The sequence below is a fragment of the Bos indicus x Bos taurus genome, chromosome 9 (assembly GCF_003369695.1).
Source record: "Bos indicus x Bos taurus breed Angus x Brahman F1 hybrid chromosome 9, Bos_hybrid_MaternalHap_v2.0, whole genome shotgun sequence".
Lineage (NCBI taxonomy): Eukaryota > Metazoa > Chordata > Mammalia > Artiodactyla > Bovidae > Bos > Bos indicus x Bos taurus.
This window is the reverse complement of record NC_040084.1, coordinates 76,479,940-76,506,562: the sequence shown is the minus strand read 5'-3', so window position 1 is coordinate 76,506,562 and position 26,623 is coordinate 76,479,940. Positions and strand designations below refer to the sequence as shown.

Sequence of the window (26,623 nt, the reverse complement as noted above, 5' to 3'; positions counted from 1 at the left end):
GCAACCCACTACAGTATTCTTGTCTGGAAAATTCCATGGACAGAGAAGCCTGGTGGGTTACAGTCCATGGGGTCTCAAAGAGTCAGGCGCCACTCAAGCAACTGAGTGTGCATCATTAAAGATAGATTTTAAGTTTTGCCTTTTGGATAATTATCAAGAAGACATAGTTGATGCAGTTTGCTTGCCTTTCTTACTAAGGACATTTCCTTTCTCCATTCACATAATCATAAGTCATTGTTCTGAGATTTCATATTTGGTGCCCCCTTCTCTAATGGTGACGTTCTTACCTGTTTTTTTTTTCCCCCAATATTTCTCCGCAGCCACTTTTCAGGGCCATTCCATGAAGTCCTGGGCCAACCCAGGACTACATGCTTGAAACTCTCCCATGGAACTCAGGCCATTTATTTAATTTGTCCACTGCATTCTTTAATCGAATGCATACTCCACAGTCAACCTTTTAATGATGGTCTTAATTGTGACCTTGATCCCCCTGAAATTCCCACTGTGCTAATTTGCAACCATGTGCTCTGCTTTGGGGCTTCTAGAGTGCAGGGAAAGTTAGATCCATGTACCTCTTACTCAAGCCATCCAGTTCACCCAAGCTCTTATTCAGTAATTTTTATATTCACCACTTGTTGAGTTGCTAAGAAACTCCTCACCGTTTCCTCTTTCTTATATCCGCTCCAAACAGATGATTTTTGCTCTCTCCTTATTGGACACCTAGGCCATCTGGCAACTTCATTTGTATTCTTGATCTCATCCTTCCATACTCACTTAATTCTCTCCAGAATCTTCAATCCCTTGATCACCCACTATTTTTTCTCTTCATAAATTCCTATGCATTTGACTGAAGTAAAAGGAAAATTCACCCCACAGGAGTTTAGCTAGTGCTTCTCAAACTGTAAAATACATCTGAATCACCTGGGGAGCTTGTTAAACTAGATACAGTCAGTCTGAGGCCTGAGATTCTGTAGGTCTAACAAGATCACAGGTGATGCTATTGTTCCTGGTCCCCAGACCACAAGGATTTACCTTTTTAGTGCATATATGTTGTGTGTCGTCACTTCAGTTGTGTCTGACTCTGCAATTCTATGGACAGTTGCCTGCCAGGCTCCTCTGTCCATGGGATTCTCGGGCACAAATGCTGGAGTGGATTCCCACGTCCTCCTCCAGGGGATCTTCCCAACCCAGGGATCGAACCTGTCTCTTATGTCTCCTGCACTGGCAGGTGGGTTCTTTACCACTAGTGCCAGCTGGGAAGCACTTAAGTGCATAATGGTCATCCTTATGGGGTAAGTGCAGCATTTGCATGATGGCTTCTTTCTCCAGGGCTGTCTCTCATGGCCTTGAGATCCTGCCACTGTTTCAGACATCCCATCATGATCTGAGTACATTCAAAGGCAGGAGGCAGGGTTTGACCAGAGAGGGGAGAATGAGAGAGCCTTCTTTTCTTTCTTGTCTCATCAAGGAGGTGAATATTTCTTGAAGCCTCCCACTTCGCCTTAAAATTTATTGGCTTATAGTTGAGTCACACCTGACCACTAACTGTCAGACCAGGATGGGACAGAAAGATTATGACTTATTTCCGAGGCTGGACATACCAGTACACAAGGCGAATTCTGTCAGCAGCAAGGGGTTGGGGATGGCCCACTGAGGCGGGCAATGTCATGGTTCTCATAGTGGCATCTTGAGCTAGACCTGGTTTTCAAGCATTTATTTAAGGGAAAAATGTTTTAATAGTATTGCTTCATCTAATTAGTTTTTGAGCATCTTTTCATGTTTTCTCTATGAATATTCCAATATCTACTCATGTTCTAACACTGTGAATATACAAAAAAAAAAAAGCCACTGAATTGTATACCTTAAATAGGTGAATTGTAGGCTTGTGAATTCAGCACGTTATTTCTGGTCCCTTGCACTGGGAGCACCCTAATGGGTGGGAAGGATTCAGCTTTGGTGACTGTACTTTTATTTCTAGCCCATGCTCCACACACAGGCGCTCAGCAAATATTTCTTGTGGCAATCGCACACTTTTATACTGTAACTGATGTTTATACAGTGCTTCATAAATTTCAAAGCATTTTTTTTTTCAGGGACAGCAGCAGTTCCTTTGTGCCTCAGAACACCTCAAAGGTGGTCAGAGTGGGTGATGATGAGATTGTTATTCGTCCCTATTGTGAAAAATGATCAGTTGTACAACAAGGGAAAAAGACCAAAACCCATTTCTGTTCACTAACTTTCATCTGAGGGGCTCTCTCAGGCCTGTTGGTCTTGCACTCATATCTCTCAGAGAAAGGGGAGCCACTTTGTAGTACAATCAGCACTGATCTGGGAGACTGATTCCCAAACTACAGCCCAACAGCACGGCAATTCGGGTCACTTGGGGGGCAGAAACTAAAGAACCGAGATTCCTTTGCTGAGCAAACATCGCGATGAGGCCAGTGGGATTTTGGCTTTGGGGTATTGGACACCTCAAATGCTTCTAACCAGAAGGTTTGAGTTAGTGGGGTGTTCTATGGCTATGACCTCAATGGCATTTAACTAAACGTCTTCCAGGTACATAATTCAGGGTTCTAGGTTCTGATCCGTCCCTTATCCCCTTCAGCTCCCCACTTTTCCAACACACACACACACACATGCCTGGGGGAAGAAACCCAGGTTCGGCACATTTCAGCCAGGACCTTTCCAGATGGAGGGGAGGGAGGCAAGGGAGGAGCCATCTTGCCAACAAACACTTGAAGCCCCCCTGCAAAAAGAAGTCCTTAGAGTCCTCCTCGTCCCCCTAATTAGGAGGCGCGCACTCCTTGTCTGCTACAAAACCACTAGCCACTGGATGATCTAACGATGTCCACCACAGCAGCCCGGAAGCCTTGGCCGCTTTCCAGTGGGGGGACTGGAGAAATCCTGGGGACCCACAGAGGCCCCGAGATGTCCCCGCGGGGGCGGGGGCGCGCTGACCTGGGCCTCGCGGGCAGGAGCGCAGGTGAGCAGCCGCAGCTGGGCTTGCCGCCTCCGCCCCCGCGGCGCCCACCCCTCCCCGCACTGGGCCGGGGGCGGTCGAGGGCTCTGTCCAGCCGCCGGGAGGCTCTGGCGGGAAGTGTGGCAGCGACTTCGGAGACCCGGGACCCTGCGACAGTGCCCGGCCGGCCAGGGTGCGCCCAGGCGTGGGGCCACCACCTTCCCGCGGGCGCCGGGCGCGGCGGCCGCGGGAGCCGCAGGTGGTTCCCCGGGCCGGCCCTTTTCTCCTCCCCCTTTCCTTTCTCTCGCCTCCCCTCCCTCTTGCCCGGTGTCGGCGGCACTTCCCCCGCTTCCTCCTCCCTCTCCAATCGGGAGGGAGGGAAGGAGCCGCCGGCTCTTTCCTGCCTCCCTGCAAACTTCAGCGGGACTCGCGTCTCCAACTCGCCGCCGCGCCCCCAGCTCGGCAGCTGCTCCTCGAACTTCCTCTGGCCGCGCGGCTCGGGAGCCCGGGCGGCTGGAAGGTCGCAGCCGGGCGCCAGGCGGCCGCCGCTCGGACCCTCCGGAGCCCTTCCCTGCGGCTCCCCGGGCGGCCGCCTCTCCCCTCTTCGCTGCCCGCCCGTCGGTCCGTCCAGCCCGCTCGCCTCGCTGCTCCCCGGCGGGCAGGAGCCCTGCCGGCCCTCGGCGCCCCGCCGCCGCCCGGACTTTTCTTTGTGTTGGATGCGGACTCGCGCCCCGCGCAGACTGGGGCTGGACTGAGCGCCGCGCTCCCGCGCCGCCCCCCCGGCCATGCCCTTCCACCAGAGGACCGTGGAGCCCGCGCGGCTGCGCCGGCCCGAGGCGGCCGGGGCGGCGGGCGCGCCGCTCTTCCGCTCGCTGGAGCAGGTCAGCTCGCACGCCCTGGTCTGCCTGCTGGCGCAGCTCGCCGACCTGTCGCGCTGCGCCGGGGACATCTTCGGCGAGCTCGAGGGCCAGGCGGCTGCCCTGGGCCGCCGCACCGCCGCGCTGCACCGCCGCCTCGACGCCCTGCACGCCGCCACCGCGCGCCTGGACCACCGCCGAGTGAAAATCCGTGAGTGGAGGGAGGCTCGGGGGAAGGGAACGAGGCGGGGAGGCGCCCGGCCGGCTGCTCCCTCTCGCCCCCTGGCGGCTCCGGGCCGGCTCTCGGGAGTCCGCGTTGAGCCTCGGAGCCACCCGCCCGCGCGAGGGTCGGGCTCCCGAGTGGGATGGCGTGATCCGAGACCCGGTGGCCGTGCAGGTGGCGGGCGCGCGCGGCGCTCTCGGGTTCCGAAGGTTGCTGGCCGCCTCGATGGAGTGGGCGCCCTGATGGCTTTGGGCTGTCCGTCTCTCCGGTCCTTCTCTCTGTGTAGGAGGCTGAGAGGAGCCCCCGGGGCGCTGTCGGCAGAGGAGGAGCCAAGGTCGTGGGAAAAGGGTCAGAGGAAGGTAGCCTGTTGGAGGAACCAGGGTACTGGATGGGTATGGATTTATGATGATTCTAGTCCTCGAGACTTCAGGAGGATCCGTTTTTGAAAATCTCAAAAGTTCTCAGAGAGTGTTGGGGCTGCTGGTCACTTCTCTGACCGGTGCTCTTAAAAATAAAAGTGTGCTTTTAGTTCAGGGTTTTCTCTTTTGGTGCTAATTCTTGCCGACCCCTAGCCGCTTCGCCGACCAGTTCTTTGTAATTCAGGGGTCCTTGACTTTGTACTGAGATTCAAAATCCCAATCGTCCTTGTCTGACCTCCTCCAACCCTGAAAATCAAGTATCTGTCCCTAGGTAGTGATCTCTTCATGCAAGCATTTCAGTTCAGTAGTTTAACTAGCTCTAGTGAATGAAGTAACTGGAATTTCCTGCTGGCCCAAAATAGAGAAACTTGCAGCGTGATGTTTGTGTGGTTTCTCCCCTTTTGGTAGGTGGACTTGATCATAATCCTAAGCGTGAAGAGTAAAGTGGAGATGGATTGCAGGGTGGGAGGGGAGGTGTAACACACGGCCTAGATTTCAGCAGCTCAGGATGAAATACTATGTCTCTTCGAATCACTTCATATGCAATCTTGAATAGCTGGTTTTAATTTTTTTTTCTCCTTCCTAGAGAAGCTTAACTCTATTTTACCACCTTACAACTGGAAGAGTTCATTTTTAGTACTTTAATACCAGTGAGATTGCTTGTTGTCATACATCTTTCTTCAAGTTGTGAAGTTCCCATGTAATGGTTTTACATTTTACAGTTCATCTCTTTGATATTGCTGTCAACACATCCTTATAAGTTGTGGGCTGTTCCCACCAGGGGAGAGTTCCCTGTATCCCGACGCTGCCCTCTAAAAAAAGTCAGAGAAGAAGAAAAATCAGTCTCAAAATTGTTGGACCTAAGTAGAATATATCTACTTAAAGTGAATAATGACCTCATGCATTAGGATATACTGTCTTAGTAGAATGTCCTGGTCATCCCGTAATCACGTGTTGCTTCTATACCTTTCCCATGTAGTGTCTGTGTGTAGGTGAAGGAGCATTTCATCCTTGAGGAATGCTGTGATGAGGCAGAGCTGATTGGTAGGTGAACTGATCCATTGTGGGAATTGAAAGACTAGAAAAAACTCCCTGAAGGTTCAGAACTCCTTCTTTTGACAGTTTTGTTTTACATTTAAATGTATCACTTTTCTCTCTTTTCATAGATATGCACCAATAGCTAAGGTTTGCAGCCAAATCCCCCCCAATTCCCTGAGTTAACTAAGGTCATCCTAATTAGTGACTAAAATAACTCTTTTTAAAAACTTTTCACGAGTTTCTTTGAATCTTTGATTTCATCCCAGGAAATCTGGCTCATCTTTTTTTTTTTTTTTTAAATGATGGAGATATAAGGCTTTTATTGAATATAAGTATGTCTGAGAGTAGAAGTACAAATGTAGAGAAGAAAGCTGAACTATAAACATGTTTCTGTGGTTTTTCACCTTCACCCACTTAACTTTTTTATATGCTAAAATGAGTTGAAACATTATGCATTCATCTTATTTAGACTCAGGTAAGATTTTTCTTCTTTTTTAAAATGTCTTATTTCTGTGTAAAAGCTACATTTTGAAGTCATTTTTGTCCCTTTTTAGTCAGGTGTAGAGAATAACATGTTCCATTAGAATGGAGGCACAGACATTTAGACTTGGAACCGACTGTAAAGGTCATCTCTTTCATTAACGCGTAACACGGGAGTCCAAGAGAGTCGAAGTGATTAAGGCCAGGTTAGGTGGTGGGCTAATGCCACAGGCAGGCCTGGAGCCCAGACCTTCTGATTGGCTCACCTGCTGACCCATTGCATATATCCCATCCCTTTTAGGGTCATGTGGGAATGGGGAAAAGTTTAGATACATTTCATAAACCATCCCAAGGATAATGATGACTGTTAATATCATCCTTCTTGTCAGATAAACCTTGTTAATGAGTCTCCCAAGGAGCAAGCAACAACTAACAGTTGATCAGAAGCCAGAGTGTAGCAGTGGTGTGTGTATATTTCACTGCCTGATGGCTCTCTACATATCAGAGGTGAGCTAACTGTTGAAAAAACGGATACACTTTATCTTTTCAATATAGAAGCAACATTTTAGTCCTGTGGGCCAGCCCCCTGCCTCAGTTCTGAGAAGTATCTGGTCAAGTTTGCCATTCCTCACAATCTCATAGGTAGTCATCCAAAATAATTTGTTGTCATGATTGAGGATAACACAGTTGACTTTTTTTCTCCTGCTTATTCTTCAAGACTCTCCTAATGCTTCCTCTGACACTACCAGGTTGGAGGGAGAGTTCCCATGGTATCCAGTATGGACATCTCTTTTGTACCTCTGTCCCCACATTTACCAGTATGGGCTGAAATCTATTCATTTCTGCTCCCCTCTGCTAGATAGCAAGCTCCTAGGGTCAAGGGTGGCTGTATCTTTGTGTTTTAAAGTTTAAAACTGTGTCTGGAATGCACTACCTCAGTTGACATTTGAACTGAACTAATATTTAGTCTCTTAGTGCTCAGTGTCAGCAAGAATCATTACAAAACCTTTGGGAGGGACTGGTATACTGACTGCTGCAAGTCTGCAGAACGAGACGATTACTCTAAAAGCAAATGAAAAAGTAAACTCTCTACCTCTTTAAGGTTATGAGCTTAACCACCAGAAAACTTCTTCCCATAGAAGTCAAATGTCATTAATTTTTGCTGACAAAATAAGTTCCCATTGAAGATAGTGACAGTGGCCAGAAATGTGGGTGGTTACATCTTGGCTCTGTAAACAATCAGAACAGACTTTTCTTTGCAGAAATCAGTATACACTCAACCTCACAGCCCTGTTTTATTTTTAAACCCTGTGTGATTTCTTTTTATAATTAGTAATAACATTACACTATGTAGCACTTTTATAATTGAAAGAGTGTTTTTCACATCCATTATTTGATTCAAAACCTGGTGAGGTAGGAGGGCCAGGTTGTAGTGTCTGTTTTACAGACAAATGGAAGTTCTGGAATTAGTAAGAGGTATATACAGACAGACAAACGAGTCTTCTGATTTTAGTCCCATACTTCACCTTAACAGTGCTTCCTGGGTGAATACGAAATGTAATTGTTGAAACAGAATAGGAAAAAAGATGATTTGTTGGCTTTTTTCCCCTTACGGTTCCAGAAAAGTAGATTGTTCTCCCCCTCAGAAGATTCTAGAAGTGTTCTAAGTTCAGGTAGGTTTGCTGTGTTGCACAACTCTAGGGAGCACCATTCATACGTTAGTATTTGCTAGCTGTGTTTCCATGGGGTATGTGTGGTTCTCAGCGTGTGCATCCGCACATGACAGCCTTGGTAGAACGTATACAGTTTTTATAGGTGAGATAAGTGGTAGTCAAGATAGCTAGCCAGCAGAAAGATTGTATGAGCACTATTTTTACATAAACAAGTTTGGGTTTATAGTGTCTGTATTAGGCAGACACTGTGGCCTAATACTCTCTGGGTGATGCATGTTGTCCTACCTCACAATGACTGTTCCCCTGACCCAACCAGAGGGTTGACTGGTCCTGATGTCAGAACATCTTTGCTTCTTCCTCAGAATGAACCTTTCATGCAGGGCGCTTGTCAATTCAGAAGACAGAGTAGAGACTTGACTGCATTTTTAAGAGCAGGTTGTGTGATGGTTTTTTGTGCCTGCCTGCCTGCTGATTAATGTTTGTTATTTCTGGTGAAATTGGCATTAGACTTGCTTTCATTGAAACATACCACATACTAGGGAGGATGTTGGTGTGGAAATGAGGTCTCCACCCACCTCTAATCCCTGGATGGTCCCTGCTGCTGCTGCTAAGTCACTTCAGTCGTGTCCAACTCTGTGTGACCCCATAGATGGCAGCCCACCAGGCTCTCCCATCCCTGGAATTCTCCAGGCAAGAACCCTGGAGTGGGTTGCCATTGCCTTCTCCAATGCATGAAAGTAATGTATTAATAGAAACTGACAGCTGAGTGACCAGATTGTACCTCAGGTTAAGGAGACTGCATGAGATGAAGCAGTGTTTCTCATACTAGCCAGACCTTAAGAACTGCCTGGAACTCTCATTAAAGTTACGAATTCCCAGACCCTTCCGAAGCCTGTTGAGCCAGAGTCTCCAGTATTTTAACAAGTACCCCTGTGTTCTTAGAGCACTGGGAGGAGTGTTAAATTAGATGGGGAAGCTCATTGGATTCAGAATCCTGAGACTTGAGTCCGACTTCACGTCTGCCATTTTCTACCGCATATTGGAGTAATTTATTCAAACCTCCTTTCCTTGTTTGTAAAATAGAGACATTGACTAAAATAACCCCTATGAGCCTTTCCAGTTTTGGCAGTTTGTGATTCTAATGAGGGGTTCAGTTCAGTTCAGTCACTCCATCGTGCCCGACTCTTTGTAACCCCATGGACTGCAGCACACTGGGCCTCCCTGTCCATCGCCAGCTCCTGGAGTTTACTCAAACTCATGTCCATTGAGTCACTGATGCCATCCAACCATCTCATCCTCTGTCATCCCTTTCTCCTCCCGCCTTCAATCTTTCCCAGCATCAGGGTCTTTTCAAATAAGTCAGTTCTTTGCATCAGGTGGTCAAAGGATTGAAGTTTCCGCTTCAGCATCAGTCCTTCCAGTGAATATTCAGGACTGATTTCTTTAGGATGGACTGGTTGGATATCTTTGCAGTCCAAGGGACTCTCAAGAGTCTTCTCCAACACCACAGTTCAAAAGCATCAGTTCTTTGGCGCTCAGTTTCTTTATAGTCCAACTCTCACATCCTTACGTGACTACTGGAAAAACCATAGCTTTGACTAGACGGACCTATGTTGGCAAAGTAATGTCTCTGCTTTTTAATATGCTGTCTAAGTTGATCATAAAGTTTCTTCCAAGGAGCAAGCGTCTTTTAGTTTCATGGTTGCAGTCACCATCTGCAGTGATTTTGGAGCCCCCTAAAATAAAGTCTGTCACTGTTTCCATTGTTTCCCCACCTGTTTGCCATGAAGTGATGGGACCAGATGCCATGATCTTAGTTTTCTGAATGTTGAGTTTTCAAGCCAACATTTGATAACAGTGGTATCTCAGATGATTTTGTAAAAGCAACTTTGATCACTATTCTCTCTCTGACTCTTAACCTTTGTTCTGAAGTAAATTCTTTATGACCATACAGACTTTCAACTCACATTTTACCCACATGGAGTGCATGGAGTGTTACGTTTTGAGGGGTTAGTCATTTTCCAAACAGATCAGGCAGGTACTTGTTTCAAATTTGTGTATATCCTGCCCACAGTCCATTCATAGCTTCCTCTTCATCTTTGTAAAGTGTTAACATCATTTTGGAAAGAGAATTGTTTAAATGCATTTGCCATATGTTAGATTTCTAAAAAAGAGAGTTATTTTTGAAAAAACATTATGAGCTTATATTGTTTAAGCCAAAACATCACTCTACTCTTTGACATCTGGGTATTGAAACTATAATTATTTGGTTTAGGTAGAAATGATTTATTTAGTAATTACCTAGTTTTTCCTCTGTATAAGAGGAAGAGCCAATATTAAAATTTCATTTGTATGTATTAGGATTGGGACTAACGAATGAAAAAACTTACACAATGAGAGAGTAGTCTTTGAGAGTCTTAATATTTTGAAAGAAAATTTAGAAACAAAATTCATGCAGTGTTTTTCTCTGGCTATTATTTTAATATATTTTAAAAATCACAGTTTAAATGTAAAATAAAATGACTTGCACCTAACTAGGTACCTACTAACTTATTTATTTAGCTCTGTTTCTCCTCAAATTGGTTTATATCCTGGAGTGAATTAATTTTGCAAGGTTTAAAGTTCAAAATCAGCAGGATGGTGTCAATGGCCATCTTGCTTTCACATGTTACATTTGTGGTCTGTGATTCTAAAAAAGCGTGCCTTAGTAGCACGTCAGACAAATGTAGCAAAAGATACGGACCTTCTGTTTCTGAATGAAGGCTCTTCTGAGAAAAGGCCCTGGAGGTCCCAGCCTCAGTCCCTTTTGTTCTGAATTAAATATATCTGTGAGAGTGTTTATTAGCATCTCCTCAACAACAACAGAAAAGAGATATTGCTATCTAGGCAGCAGCACAGTTCCAGTTTCTGGTGTTGGGCTGTCTTTTTGGTGATTTGTGCTGCCTGATAATGAGGACCGCTGATGTCAGGGTACTTGCTGTACGTCAGATGCTTCACTATGTACAGCAGCTTCAGAATGAGGCAGATGTTGTTGTTTGTTTGAAAGACGATGCAGCTAAGGCACAAATAACTTGTCCACATTCACAGCTAATAAGTGACAGAGCTGGGATTTGAACCCAGGCAGACTTGTGTCCAGAGCCTGTCCGAACCATTCCATGGTACTGGCTCTCCTCAAATCATGACATTCTGTACTCAGATAAGAGAAACTGACGCCAAGAGGATATGACAAAAGCCTGTCAAATATCGGAGGTTGGGGGGAGTCGTAAGTCTTTTGGCCTTCTCCTTTTTCCTTCTCTTCGTTTTGAAACCTCTCAAACTATTATCAAATAGCCAAGAAATTGGAGACATGCCTCTGAAGTACCTAGCACAGTGCCCGCACACAGCTAATGTGTGTTTAACCTTTGCTGTTGCTTTGATGACGGTGACGGCTGAGTTAGCATCTGGGTGCACGTGGATGTCCATGTACTACCTTAGGTGGCTGTTCACTGAACCTGAGAAGATAAAGCTTGGGTCAGAGATAAATACACAGCTACTTCCCATCTGAAAACCAGAGAGTTCTGCCCAGGATCTTAAAGTACCTGTAGTTCCTGAAGGAATGTGTGAAGGGTGGTGGTTTCTTTCTGCATTACAGGGATTTGGCTTGTGGGGTTGGGGATGGGGGAAGTGAGCCCTTCTCCTGGAGCCTTTGTGCAAATGTTTGGGGGCCCTGTGCACCTCCATTTCCTCCCTTCCCTTTGTAGGAACTGCAGACCCAACTGAGCTCCCACTGGGTTCTTAGCTCTAAGTGTGGATACTCAGGAGCTCAGTCATGTCTGACTCTTTGTGACCCCACGGATTGTAGCCCGCCAGGCTCCTCTGTCCATGAATACTGGAGTGGTTTGCCATTTCCTTCTCCAGGGGATCTTCTCCACCCAGGGATCAAACCTGTGTCTCCTGCATTAGCACGCGGATTCTTTACCACTGCACCACCTGGGAAGCTCTAAGAACATCTCCTTTATCTCAGTTGCCCAGGGAGCTGTCAGAGCCTAAACCCGCTCCTACCTGATTTCATGTCCCCATTCAGAACTTGAGGGGCTCTGTTCAGATCTCAGCATTCCCTGAGCACCTTTGGGTGCAGAACAGTTGTTAGCACTATTTCATTCATCTGGTGTTTCCCACATATTCTGAGTCATCAGATGCACCAGGGCCCTGTTTAAAAACAGATTCACAGAGATTCTGGAGACTCTGAGTCAGCAAGTCTGGGGTGAGGCCAGGAACACGCCTGCCTGACAAGTACCCCCAGGTGATTCTGATTAACCAGAGTTTTGGAAACACCAGTCTGTGTTGTGGGTTAGGAATCTGGTCCATTGAAGATGGTGGGATAGTCCTCCGTACGTGAGGTGTGTTCGGGGTTATTCTGTTAGTGCCGAGTTGCGAGGGGTACAAGGGAAATAGGTCCTTATTCGGGTAGTTTGCCGCTTTGTGTGAATGATCTGATACACAAGTAAATATTAAAGAGTGGAATTAACCATTATTGATAACATTGTGCCTAGAAGGAAAATCAGTTCTGATTTCCAAATTACCAATTTAAATTGGTATCTAACTTAGAAAACCTGCCTGTAAGTTTGAAGGACAGTGGCACTCCTATACATGTAAAATACTGATTTTAGGTGTTTTTAGCTTGCTTCATCTAAAAATTATATTCTAAAACACAAATATAAACGCTTCTGGAATAAGATTTTATTCACACCCCCCCCCCCCATCCCTGCCCCTCTGTGAGATGGTGGAAATTTTCTTCCATTAGTATTCTTCTATTTTCATTTATTCTTCTTATTTGTTTCACAAGACATTATCTCCCCTCCCCGCAAAGAAAAACAATATCTTGCTTGAGGAGAACAGACAACTGTTTGGGGTTATTCCTACAGGGAAATCCCTTTGTTCTTTCCTCTACTTTTTACCCCTTCTGATTAAAAGCTGGGAAAGTACTGTGTGAAGGACTGTGTAGTAACTGACTGATTAACATGGCAGTAACACAAGGTAAAATATAGTGGGGGACTTTTACGTGGCTGTATTAGACATCTTATAAAAATGTCTTGAGGACTTAGCACTCAGATGAGTAGAAAAGGAGATGGAGTTAAGCGGGGGCTCTGCTGATTTGGGTTAAGTCACTCAGTCCTGTGCGAACCCAGGGACTGTAATCTACCAGGCTCCTCCATCCGTGGGATTTTTCAGGCAAGAGTACTGGAGTGGGTTGCCATTTCCTTCTCCAGGGGGCTCTGCTATGCATAACTAATTTCTGCCTGGCTCTGTTGGCATCTGAGAAGCACTGTTGAGGTGCTCTGCCACTTCCCTGCTGATGGTCTAGTTCCTGTGACCACCATATGGGCACGGGTGCCTCCTTGCAGCTCTCAGGATGTTCAGCTGGTGGTATCTCAGGGAACTCCAGGCAGCCTGACTCCATAGCTGGGATTCTGTACATCTGCATTATATGAGGGCTGTGGTTGGTGGAAAATTGTGAGCAGTCCGAATAATCTTAGCATAGTTTTTCACTTAGCTTATTGAACAGGCTATCCACTTACATTACTGAAAAAAATACGCAAAAGTTATGCCTTGGGAAGGCTCACTTCTGCTTCTCTCCCCCATCTGCCTTGTCCTCCCCTCTTCCCATAAGAATAACTGCTTTTATTAGTTTCTCTGTATTCTTCCAGAATTTCTCCATGCAAGCTTAAAAATACTCTTTTCCTTCCATTTGCTATATATATAATTTCTAGATTATCTTGTTTATCCTTTAATTTCCTCATTGCCCTTTATTTGTGTATATGATCAGAGTGATTACTTTCATTATTTTTCTGTATGTATTTTAAACCAGTTTCTTTTTTATTTCTGAAAGCGAAATTAGGTTTTTTTTGGGGGGGGGGATCAGAGAATGCAATTGATTAGGGAAAAATAAGATTAATTAACCTTGAAATGGATTGTTAATTTAAGCACCTTCTTAAATGTTTTTTATCGTCAGTGCTTTGATTTAGGTCCATTTTAAATATAAGCCTCCCAAGAGATGAGTAAGCTTTTCCTGTATTGAGAACGAAAAAGGGAGGAGGTACTTCTGTTAAATGTTTTGTAAGAACACAGTGTAAGTTAAGTTTGTTTACAAGTGGGCATTTTCTGCCTTTTATCTGGATATCCTGCATGCAGAACGCGAATTACTTCCTGACAAGGGGGGAGACTATTACTGATACAGGGTTGCATTTGAATTTCAGTGTGGAACATTTTACTCTGAGAGGGTGACTTCATTAGCTAAATAAATGCATGTGATCTGGAGGTCTGCTTGGTATTTTAACTTCACTGGGTTGGTTATAACTACCTTGAGTGCAGAGTACAATGTAGAGTAATACAGACATTTGAGTGAAGCAAATGTGGATATTTGAGTTATTTTTTTCCTGGTTGTCAGTATGCTTAAGACCAAAGATTGGTATTAAATTAGTATAGAAATGATAAACTTAAGCATTATTCATGAGGGTAGACTCAGAAACTTAATCATTGAATTACACAGCCTGCCAGTGTAGTTTAATAAAAGTACGTTGAAAAGCTTTCAACCTTGCAAAGAATGTCATCAGATAGTCCTGATTATGAGATTAGTATATATTCATCATAAATTTCAAACTTGTAAAGTACAGAGGATATAAAGAAGAAGCAGTATCACAACCTGGAGTGTGCCTGTTTCCCCCTTCTTCCTTTTTTGCTAATATGTATTGATCTATCTGGGGCTTCCCTGGTGGCTCAGATGGTAAAGAATCTGCCCCAAATCCCAGAGACCCAGGCTCGATCCTTGGGTCAGGAAGATCCTATTTATCTATCTATCTATCAGTATAATACTAGATAGCATTTTAAGAGAACAGTGGTATCACTGTCTCTATATAATTGTTGGTCCTGGTCTTTTAAAACCTAGCTATGTGAGAATTTCCGCTAGGCCGTCGACATCCAGAGGCTGTTTTAAATAGGAGAAGCATTGGAGTGCACCTCTCTGACAATGTCTCACTTTGCCTTGGCTTTCAAGTGAAGTCCTTATGATGTTTCCAGGGGCCTGTGTGTTCACACAGAGTTACCAAGAAGGATTTTTTTTCTCCTCCTGCTTCCTAGGGTTTCTTCTCTGTGTTTAGTATTTGTGAACTCACCAGTTGTACTCATATGAGTAGTATTTAGGAGAGGATGTTTTGGAGTTCTATTCATTAGTCCAGTGGATTGTTAAGTGTTTGTTCTTATCCTCATCTGCTGGAAAAATTCATCATATTTTATATCTAAGATTGATTGCCCACAGCGACAGTTCTCTGACTCTTTACCACAAACAGATTGTTGAGTTGAAAGATAGTTGTCTCTTTCCTTATCGGTTCTTTAATTGAGTAGTGTTTCCTGTTATACTAATAAATATTATGTTGCTATTTTTCCTCTGAAATTATTTCTCTTTTCCCCTTAAAAAACAAATAAACATCTCCCTTCCCCATTCACCAGAATGGCGATTAGATATCTGTCTCAAGATTTCTCACCTTGGCGGGTGCCTGGTCTTGGCAGCATATGGGATCTGTTTAGATTTGGCTCACCAGAATTTAAAAACAAAGGTCTGTCAAATATCTGTTGCTGCAGCTTTGGTTCTTGTTTTGTGGAAGGGTGAAGATTAACCTTGTTTCTTTTACTCTAGATGTTGGATGGTTTAGCTGAAACATTAATAGTCTATGGAAAAATAGGGGGACAGGGCAAATACACCCATGATAATGGTGACAGGGGATTAAGGTGTGAAATGAGTGAGAAAAATGCCATTAGTACATTTCAAATTCCGTTACATTTAGTAATCTAAATCTATTGCTCATGAATTGCAAAGTCCACTTAATAATTATGTTAACATCGACTGAATAACTTTTGTAGCTTACGTTTGTAGGATACTTATTGTGGTCTGGTTTCATTAATACTCAGAATAACTGTAAGAGAGACATGTCACCACCTCCACCTCCATTTTACTGAGTGGCACAGAGAGGTAATTTGCCGAGTCACAAAACTGGTATGTTGTTGAGACAAAATATGGTAAAGGTTCAGTTCAGTTCAGTCACTCAGTCGTGTCCAACTCTTTGCGACCCCATGAATTGCAGCACGCCAGGCCTCCCTGTCCATCACCAACTCCTGGAGTTCACCTAAACTCTTGTCCATCGAGTCGGTGATACCATCCAGCCATCTCAGCCTCTGTCGTCCCCTTCTCTTCCTGCCCCCAATCCCTCTCAGTGTCAGAGTCTTTTCCAATGAGTCAGCTGTTCGCATGAGGTGGCCAAAGTATTGGAGTTTCAGCTTTAGCGTCAGTCCTTCCAAAGAACACTGTGTTTAAACATTTTATGTGAATAACTTAAAGTTTTGTGAACTTTTGTTCATTTTAATATTGAAAAGTTTCTGAATTTGGCTAGGGTGTGATAGCCAAATTTCTGCTTTATTCAGGTTATTTTTTAATCACTGTGCCACTAGCCCAGTGGCATGACCCACGGAGGTGAATAGCAGCCCATGTGACAGTGTTTTTGTGAATCTGCAGAGAATTAATAAAGTTTGTGTGGTTCTTTGAGCTGTACTGATGAAAGGTAATCTAGTCTCTAAATACAAAGTCTTTTTGTTAATGGTTCCCAGCTTCTGGTCTCTCTTCTTTTGCCAGACATTCATGATCAGTGTCAGAAGAGAGATAATATAGGAACAAATTCAATTTCAGGCTTATTTTTATTTAGTGGTGTGTTTTAAGGGGGCATTTTCTCTTCTTGCCTTTCCTTCTCTCCCCATGCTTGGTGTATTTAAATACTGTAACACTGTAATATACTATCTCAAGCTTATGCCCCAAGGAAATGACCTAGTTTACTTGTTAGTGATGGAGGAGGAGAAGCAGAGATGAGACTAACTGGTTGATACTCCACTCACTAGCATGTTTAGCTGTATTAATAGAAAATACCTTTAACCATGTAATGATTGCTGGTGGCAGCGGCTGTGAGAATTGGGATCCTAACCATTAACTTCATTCAACAGTTCTCAAAATATGATTCCTTGGCCAGCAGCATCAGCATCTCCTGTGAACTTGCAGGAAATGCCAAATCTTGGCCCCACCCTAGGTCTGCTAAATCAGGATCCCTGTGGATGGACTCAGCAATCTGCTGTGAACAGCCCTCCAGGTGATTCTGAATCTGTAGTTTGAGGACCGATGTCTTCACTATCAGCTGGCCTGGGGGCAGAGGAATGAATGTACATAGAGACCTGTAGCCTGTGCTTGGCAGTGACTGGGGCTGCAGAAGCTTGATTCCCAGAGGGTTGAGCTTTGAGAACCTTGCTTTAAGAATCTCTGAATCCTGCCGGTCTGTGCCTTAGAGGCACACTCGCTAGCTGGCCTGTTTGGAGATTAATAACCTGCCCCCTGGGCTTGTTCCTCGTCCTTAGGCTAAGGGCAGCCTTTCTGATTTCCCTTTTCTCAGGAACTTTAAACAGCATCTAGAGAGGAGGGAGGTGACTCACCACAATCACAGGGTATGGATGGACTTTCTAAACAAAATCTGAGGGGAGAGGATTATTCTTTCTAAATACTGATTACATAAAACCCCCATTTTGATATTTTAGTGAGTGCCTCCTAATGGAAAAAAGTAACTAGGAAAACTTGAGGCAGACATGGGATTTTACTTGTGGATGGGACATACACGTTTGAGTAAACATGAGAAAACTATATACGCATGAATGTATTGAGTGCTTGGTGTTCTGTTGCTGGTGGAGGAATCCTATTTTGCTTTACCCAATATAATTCAGCTTTTCCATTGATTATTTTCTTATTTATGGAAGCTATCCGTAAGTTAGCTGTTAGTACTGTATGCTACTGCTGCTGCTGCTAAGTCGCTTCAGTCATGTCCGACTCTGTGCGACGCCATAGACGGCAGCTCACCAGGCTGCCCCGTCCCTGGGATTCTCCAGGCAAGAACACTTGAGTGGGTTGCCATTTCCTTCTCCAGTGCATGAAAGTGAAAAGTGAAAGTGAAGTCTCTCAGTCGTGTCCGACTCTTAGTGACCCCATGGACTGTAGCCTACCAGGCTCCTCTGCCCATGGGATTTTCCAGGCAAGAGTACTGGAGTGGGGTGCCATTGCCTTCTCCCCAAGTACTGTATAATCCACTGTAATTTGGAGAGGTCAGAGATAATTGAAGCAGTTTGATAATGGCTGCAGAGCATAATAAGAGAGAGGCTGTGTGACCTTGAATAAATTACTTAACCTCTCTGTGCTTATGTTTTTTCCTTGGTGAAATGGGCATTGTGTTAATGGTTGTTGTGTGGATAAAATGAGATATATAGAACAGTACCTGGCCCATAATGAACAAGAAATATTAACTGATAGGTACTTTGGATTGGCCCTTACAATTTTTTTTAAAACTTCTTACTTTTTCTTAGCATATTTTTAAATTGGAATGTAAATAAAGTTAAGACTTTGAAATAAAGGATTGGGCTTAAATGTTGGTATAAAGGGTTGGACTTAAATGTTGGTATAAAGGGTTGGACTTAATTATTTGATTGGATTCTTATAGCATATGGTCTTCTCAGCTGGTAAAGAATCTGCCTGCCAATGCAGGAGATATTAGAGATGCGAGTTTGATCCCTGGATCAGGAAGATCCTCTGGAGTAGGAAATGGCAACCCACTCCAGTATTCTTGTCTGCCCATGGACAGAGGAGCTTTGGTGGACTACGGCCCATGGGGTTGCAAAGAGTCATACACGACTGAAGCGACTTGGCACGCATGCAGTGAGTGTGCTTGTGTTCTGGTTAATTGAGTTTTCTAGATGGCTAATAGTTAGGTTTGGTAATTGGGGTAGTTGTGGGACTTAAGGATTACTGTTGTAGATACCATGATAATTCAATTCTGAAAATATAGAATATTGGATTAACTGTATTTAGCATGTTCTTTAAAAATGATGTTTTGATTACATTTTGATGTTTTGATGTTTTTCCTCTTTTCAAACTGTGAGGTAAAAGTGTTAGTCGCTCAGTCATGCCCAACTCTTGCAAGCCCAGGGACTGAAGCCCATGAGGCTTCTCTGTTCAAGGGACTCTCCAGGCAAGAATACTGGAGTGGGTATTCCATTCTCCAGGGGATCTTCCTAACCTAGGGATTAAACCCGAATCTTCTGCATTGCAGGAAGATTCTTTACCGTCTGAGCCACCGGGGAATCCTTTTTTCACATTGGGATCAGATAAAATCACATTAGTTAGGGATTTTGGTTTGTTGAGTTCCAATGAGTTAATTTTATTACACACATAATTTCAAATCTAGAAACCTGTCAAGTTACGAAAGTGAATTTGTATGTTGTTGTGAACTTGTAATACATTTCCTCTTATAAACCATATTTCCAAAGCATGACCAGGCACAAGGCAATGTAATGTAAGCCTATTCAACCTGAAAGATAGATCCCCAGACCAGCAGTGCCACAGGGTCCAGGGTCTAATCATCACGTGAGAATTTGCTGTGGGAAAGAGAATTATAAATGACAATCAGGATATAAGATCACAGTCTTTGTCTTCCCAACCCATTCGCTTAAGCTGTGTGACCCCGGCTTCATCTATAGCATGGATGATCTGAGTTAGGCCTCCAGAGACCTTTTTTTAGGAGAGGGGAGGATATAGACTATGATTTCGTGGTAGTAGGATGTGTGAGTGCAAACTTTTGGAGGCAGGGAACAGGGTGGTTTCTGGATGTGCAGGTGATGGGACGGGGCACGTTTTAGGTCTTGTGCTTATTAGCAGAGTCTCGGCTGTGGGCACGTATTACCCCTGAGAGGTCCAGGCTGGGTCGGAGAAGCTGAAGCCTGCAGGGTCATGTGCGGCAATTGGCAACTATATCCAGAGCGTTTCAATCTAAGTGTTTATAATAGGCAGCTGCTTATGTACCTCTCTTAAATTTTGTTCTAGGAGAATTTAAATGGAGAAGGGTCAGCAGTTTTATTAGTTGTAAAAGCCCCCTTATTATAATAGTTATATGTATTTTTGCTTTTACTTACCTCTGTTTTATATGAGCATGCATTTACATTTGATTACTGTTGTAATATGGTGTGTGTGTGTTTTAAATAAACAATATGTAAAGCATTAAAGATGCTTTCCACTTCTACTCAGCATTCTCTGGAAAAGGATCTGAGATGTTTATAGAATCCAACAAGCTTTTGGTAAAGTACATGTTTTTAAATCATGTTGAACATGTAAAGAAAAGACAGACTTGAGCTTGTTAAAAAAATTACTCCTGTCAAGTCCCATGTAACTTTGCCTGTCAAACAAGACTTGAAAATGTTTTCCCCAAGTGGCCATGTCTTAACAATTTATGTCCTTGAGGGAGTTCCTTGGAAGGAACTAAGTTCTGGGAGGTCACATTTTTCTTTCAAGTTTGATTTCCAAAGTGAAAATGAACTTCTGTTTTTTAACTTGAACTTTGGAAAAAAAAACCAATGAAGAGCTTTTTGAACTATGCAACAATTGTGTTATATGGAGCTGGGCTTCCCTATCTCTGCAGCTAGAAATGAATCTTGACAGTTTCCTTTGTAGCTATAAAAATGGAGGGGGAAAGAGAAGAAGAGGTAAAAAAATGCTGAGTCTGAGAAATTATTCTAGCCACTTAAACCTTCACTACATAAATGTCTGTTTATATTAATGGGGTAAGACCAAATAACAGTAATCTTTTTTTTCTAATGAAATATTTTCTCCCCTGGGAAATCAATCACTTTGCAAGCTTCTTGTTGAAAATATTTAAATAGAAAAAATTTAACATTTATTGTAATTAGGAAATGGACAGTTTTGACGACGAAATTCCAGTCAAAGTGGCATATTCAGTTTTTTTCTTGATTATTTAGGCTAATGGAGAAGAGGTAAATGGAATAATCTAGAAATATTTTTGCTTTATTAAGTCCTTGAAAATGAATATATTTCATGTTTTGAGAGTCATAATGTAGTACTTTAAGTTGAGCCATAGTGAATATCTGTTTTAGGAAGAATTGGAAAGGATTCTCAATTACTTGATTGCTTGTGCATGGGTGCTCTGTCATGTCCATGTCCAACTACTTTGCAACCCCATGGACTGTAGCCCGCCAGGCTCCTCTGTCCATAGGATTTTTTCAGGCAAGAATACTGCAGTGGGTAGCCATTTCACCCTCCAGGGGATCTTCCCCACTTAAGGATCAAACCTGAGACTCCTGCATTGCAGGTGGGTTCTTTACCCCCTGAGCCATCAGAGATACCGCTTTTGTTCACATTTTTTTTCTGTAACCATTTAATATGAGAAGTAGAACACGTTACCTTTCAAGTGGCCTTGCAGATATAGACAAAGCTGAAGTACCCTATTAACATACTGTGGGTTTTAATTTTCCTTAGTCGGAGATAATAATTAAATACTTTCCTTTTTAAGTCTTATGTTGGGTGGTCAGATGAATAACTGTGAAGGGGAAAGAAAATCATGAGGTGGAGGCAGTGCTAAAATTCTTTATTGGCTAAATAGTTACTGCAGTACCTTGAAAGGTAACGTATTGTCCTTAGCATTCAAGGATGTAACTGCTTTGTTGTTGTTGCTGATGAGTCGCTAAGTTGTATCTGACTCTTTGTGACGCCATGGCCTGTAGTATGCCAGGCTCCTCTCTTCTCTACTCTCTCCTAGAGTTTGGTCAAATTCATGTCCATTGAGTCAGTGACGCTATCTAACCATCTCATCCTCTGTCGCCTCCTTCTTTTGCCCTCAGTCTCCTAGCATCAGGGTCTTTCACAATGAGTTGGCTCTTCCCATTAGGGGCCAAAGTATTTGAGCTTCACCGGCAGGAGGAGAAGGGGACGACAGAGGATGAGATGGCTGGATGGCATCACTGACTCGATGGACGTGAGTCTCAGTGAACTCTGTGAGTTGGTGATGCACAGAGAGGCCTGGCGTGCTGTGATTCCTGGGGTCGCAAAGAGTCGGACACGACTGAGCGACTGATCTGATCTGATCTGAGCAGTCCTTTGAATGAATATTCAGGGTTGATTTCCTTTAGGATTGACTGCTTTGATCTCCTTGCAGTCCAGGGTGCTGGACTGCAAGAGTCTCAAGAGTCTTCTTCAGCACCATAGTTTGAAAGCATCAATTCTTTAGTGCTCAGCCTTCTTTATGGTCCAACTCTCACATCTATATATAACTACGGAAAAAACCAGTAATTGCTAAGGGAATGTTCAACTACTTGCTTTGACTTTTCTCTATGGCTGTAGCAGATTTATGGTGATTGATTTCATGTTGGGTACATTTCCTTTGATGATGAGCTGGCTTTATGGCCATGGAAATGAGCAGTGGGGATTGGCTCATGTGAAAAACCATGGACATGGGTAGCCATTGACATTTTTTAAGAAATTTACTTGCATAATCATGCTGGTTTTGTGATTTCATAATTTTTTAGTTTTAGGTGTTATTAATATCTATTGACCTCTTCAGATGAGGATTTAGCTCTTTTCCTTCCCTCCAGCCAGCCCCCTGCACTCACGTATACCTCCCATCCCCACATCCTCCCTACACACTTGTCTTGTGGTTTTTAATTCAGCATTTGGCATTTGCCATTTTATTACTCCGGGAGTTGGTGATGGACAGGGAGGCCTGGCGTGCTGCGATTCATGGGGTCGCAAAGAGTCGGACACGACTGAGCGACTGATCTGATCTGATCTGATATTATTACAGACGCTATTCAGAGCAGAGCCACATCAGCAAACATGATTATTTTTCATTTACTATACATTCTGTTTTCCCTGACGTTAGTGGGTTTTTTGGTGTGTTTGTTATCTCAACTTCAGACTCTGTCCTAGCAGTGTCTTCTTTTTACCCAAAGAATTCTCTGAATTCCATCTGTTTTTGAAGACGTTTCTCCCTGAGCTTTCTGATCTGATCTAATCTAGGTTGATGCTCCTCTATAACTGGTATGCAGCTGTCACTCTGATCTCCTTCACTGTCATCCTAGAGATCCTGCTCTCTCCTGACTTGGGTTTGTCCCATAACACCTTCTTGGTTTACTCCTTCATTTGGCTGGAGCTTGGCCTCGGTGTCTTCCTTAGAAAGACTGTATTACAGGCAAAGTTTTGTGCACATCAACCCTTTCATTTGATTGGTCGTTTGACTCAGACAGTAAAGTTTCTGCCTACAATGCGGGAGACCCGGGTTCAATTCCTGGGTCGGGAAGATCCCCTGGAGAAGGAAATGGTAACCCACTCTAGTACTCTTGCCTGGAGAATCCCATGGATGAAGAAGCCTGGTAGGCTACAGTCCCTGGGTCGCAAAGAGTCAGACACGACTGAGCGACTTCACTTTCACTTTCTTTCTTTCTTTCTTTGCTGAAATAGGAATCTTAGGTTAAAAATAGTTTGCTTTTTCTACTCTGAAGACATTGCCCTTTAAGTTTTTTTAGCTTTTAGTTTTCACCTTGGAATTGAGAAGGTGGAGCTTCGCTGGTGGCTCAATGATTAAGAATCCACCTGTCAATGAAGGGGACAGGGGTTCGATCCCTGGGTTGGGACAATCCCCTGGAGAAGGAAATGGCAACCCTTTCCAGTATTCTTGCCTGGAAAATCCCAGGGACAGAGGAGCCTGGTGGTCTACAGTCTAGACATGACTTCAGTTCAGTTTAGTCGCTCAGTCGCTAAGTCATGTCCAACTCTTTTTTGACCTCATGGACTGTAGCCTGCCAGGCTCCTCTGTCCATGGGATTTCCCAGGCAGGCATACTGGAGTGGGTTGCCCATTTCCTTCTCCAAGGCATCTTCTGACTCAGGGATCGAACCTGAGACTCCTACATTGGCAGGCTACTAGACTGGTCAGATTCTCCAGAGAAAACTCTTTTCATCTCATAGCTGGAGGGTAAGATTTGGCTCTCAGCTTTGCAGAGACTGTGTGGAAAGAAGGCAGGGGTCTGAGCATTCCGATGGCAGTTATTTACTTAATACCTCTGCTTTTGGTAGGTTCTCAACTGTAAACCTTCCATGTTAGCCTGTGCTGAGAAATAATCTCCAGTCTCCTACTAGGGTGGGTGAGGGGTGGTCACCAGTGGTTTGAAGAGGAGGGAGGTGGGATGTAGGGTTCAGACTGCTTAAGCAGTTTTCAACCAATCTTTGTTGTTGCTATTCTGCTTCCCAAGAAAATCAACTCATCTCTACATCGTCAGTGCTTGTTACCACCAAGGCCTGTGCTGTGAAGACCCTGCAGTGTAAACAGTGGAGGTTCTTAGCTCCCTCCAGCTGCCTCAGGGCCGGCCTTGTCAATTCTCCACCTGCTCAATCTTCTGTATTCCAATTCCAAAATTTTCTTGTTACACTTTCCCAGTCTTTCCATCTTCTTAAAATAGTTAAAAAATCTTTTTGGTCTGTAGTTTTACTGGGACTTTTTATACTTGTATTAAGTTAACCCCTCTTTGCCTGGAGCCCGTGGGCATTTTTATGGGTATGCTTTCCATACTTTCTCAAGTACGTCTTCACCCCATAGTTCCTCCATTTTCCCTGTTCCGTTGGGAGTACCACCATTCTTCTAGCCATCACACAGGAGCCTGAAGGTCAGTTTTGACTTTTCTGCCTCCCTCATTGTGTATCCACCCAGTGAACAATTTCTTCCTGAAGATCTCTCTCTTTCTACTGTGTGAATCACAGGGCCACCATGTTCCTGGCAGGGCTGTAAAAGTAGGCTTATGGGCAGGGACTGGATTAGCAGCCTGTCATAGAGAGGCTCGAACCATGCTTAATGAGATAACCTATTTGGAGAAACCTGACAGGTCCTAGGAGGAGAGACAGGAGCGGGCCTTCTGGTTCTCTAATTTTCTCTTTCAAGGCTGTGTGATGTCTTCTGGGTAAAGTGGGCATTCTGCGGAGGGCCAGTGGAAGGGAGAAAACTGCTAAAGGTCATCCTCAGATCTGCCATGTCACCACCAAGACGAGAACACTACCCACAGTACTTCTGATGCCTCAGTGTGTGGGCTTTCTTCTTACAGTAAGCAATTCTCACTCTACCTTGAGCTAACTCAGCCCCTACTGGTTAAGGATTCAGCCCCACAAGACTGCCACCCCCAGTTTAGACACAAGTTAAAGGTCCCTTTTTTCCTTAAAAAAAAAAAATAAAAAGAAGTCCCAGGTTATCACCTGTATTTCTGACCAACCAGTTTATAAGTCAGGGGTTCCCATAACCCCCTCCTCAGATTGCTAGAAGCTCACAGAATTGGTGGCTCAGACAATAAAGAATCTGCCTGCAATGTGGGAGACCTGGGTTTGATGCCTGGGTTGGGAAGATCCTCTGGAGGAGGGCATGGCAACCCACTCCAGTATTCTTGCCTGGAGAATCCCCATGGACAGAGGGGCCTAGTGGGCTGTAGTCCATGGGGTCACAAAGAGTCGGATACGACTGAAGTGACTAAACACAGGGAAACCCTTACCTATGTTTACTGGTCTTTATAAAGAGTATCATAAAGGATCTAGATGAGCAGCCAGCTGAGGAGGTACACAGGGTGGCATTTGGAAGCGCCTCTGGACAGAGGCTTCTGTACCCGTGGAGTTGGCGTGTGCCCTGGCACAGGGATGCATTCACCAGCCAGAAGCTCTCTGAATTTCATCATTTAGGGTTTTTAATGGAGGTTTCATTACGTAGGTATGGTTCACTAAGTCACTGGTCATTGTTATTGAACTCAGTCTCCAGTCCCTCTGTCTTCCCTAGAGTAGGAGATGAGTGAGGTGGGACTGAAAATTCCAACCTCCTAATCACAGGGTTGGTTCTATCCCCCACCATTAAGATAAATTCAGGTAGAGTTGAAAGGAGCTTCCTGTGAATATCAAAAAACACTTCCGTCACCTCCGTCCTTTTGGATATTCCAAGTGTCCTGGAAGCTCTCTGCTGGGAACGAGGACAGAGATCAAATCAATGTATTTCTTATATCACAATATAATCAGAGACAGGCCCCATATCATACTCACCCAGGCCTTGTCATTCTGCAGCCGCGTTGTTTCAGTTGTCGTCGAAGTCTTCCCTCTTCAGCCATTCCTGTTCGTCAAGTTCATTTTGCCCTTGTCTTTCAGATGAATGTTTTGAAAAGTCTTTATGTCATATCCCCAGTTGAAAACACATTACCTGTAAAATAAAGTCGAAAGTCTTGACATGGAGAGTGCTTTCTATTCTGATCTGTGACTGCCCCTAGTCAACAGATGGGCCTCTTGGCTCATCCTTTGCTGACTGACTGACCCAGCTAAGTCCCTTCACTTGTCCTGGTTTCCTTTTTTTTGCAACATGGGAGGATTGTAACGGCCAACTTCCAGAGTTAGCTGATGACTGAATGAGATAAAGCTTATTTAAAAAGTTTACAAGCTGAAAGTCTTATAAAAATCTAGTGTTTTTATTCGTATTAATAAATCTGTAAGTTTGTCCTTATTTTCTTTTAGCTCCACCCCCTCCCCTCCATTGCCCATTCTCTGCCCCCAGGTGAGGCTGGTTTGTCACTGTTCTCTGAATCTAACTTGCTAATTTTTGCCCCTACATCTTTTGTTTATGCTATGTTTAGAATTGGTAAGCAACTGAGTTAGCGATAGATTTTGACTGACATTGGTTTTGATGGGTGAGGGCCCTGAGTAGAGTCTCTGTGCTGAGATGAATGTGTGAATGAGGCTCCTAGTTATGTTCTGTCCTAGAACAGTCTGCGCTTTCCTCTCTGTGTATCTCAAGTGATAAATGTTCAGTCACCGATGACCAGTGATTTAAATAATCATACCTATGTAATTAAACCTCTTTTAAAAACCCTAAATGATATATTTCTGGGCCAAGTTAAAAATCCCTTGCTTTCCAGATGTCTTTCTTTTCTACCTAAGTAATAGTAACAATTAGAAAATGGCTTGTTTTTCATGTTATTTATCTCTAAAGTCAACAAAAATACTAATACCTCAAGAATAGGAGCTGCCTTATGTTGCTTAAGATTCTTTTTTGTGCACTCACA

At 43.9% G+C, this 26,623-nt stretch overlaps 1 protein-coding gene across 2 annotated transcripts in view; it reads left to right on the top strand.

Annotated features, from left to right (window-relative positions):
• Positions 1-3,644: 3,644 nt before the first annotated feature.
• NHSL1 (NHS like 1) overlaps positions 3,645-26,623 on the top strand; it is a 257,453-nt gene continuing 234,474 nt past the window's right edge. For both annotated transcript variants that reach the window (XM_027551684.1, XM_027551682.1), the window contains exon 1: positions 3,645-4,027. In XM_027551684.1, coding sequence (XP_027407485.1) covers positions 3,745-4,027 — 283 coding nt within the window. In that variant the 5' untranslated portion in view covers positions 3,645-3,744. The remainder of the gene's footprint in view (positions 4,028-26,623) is intronic.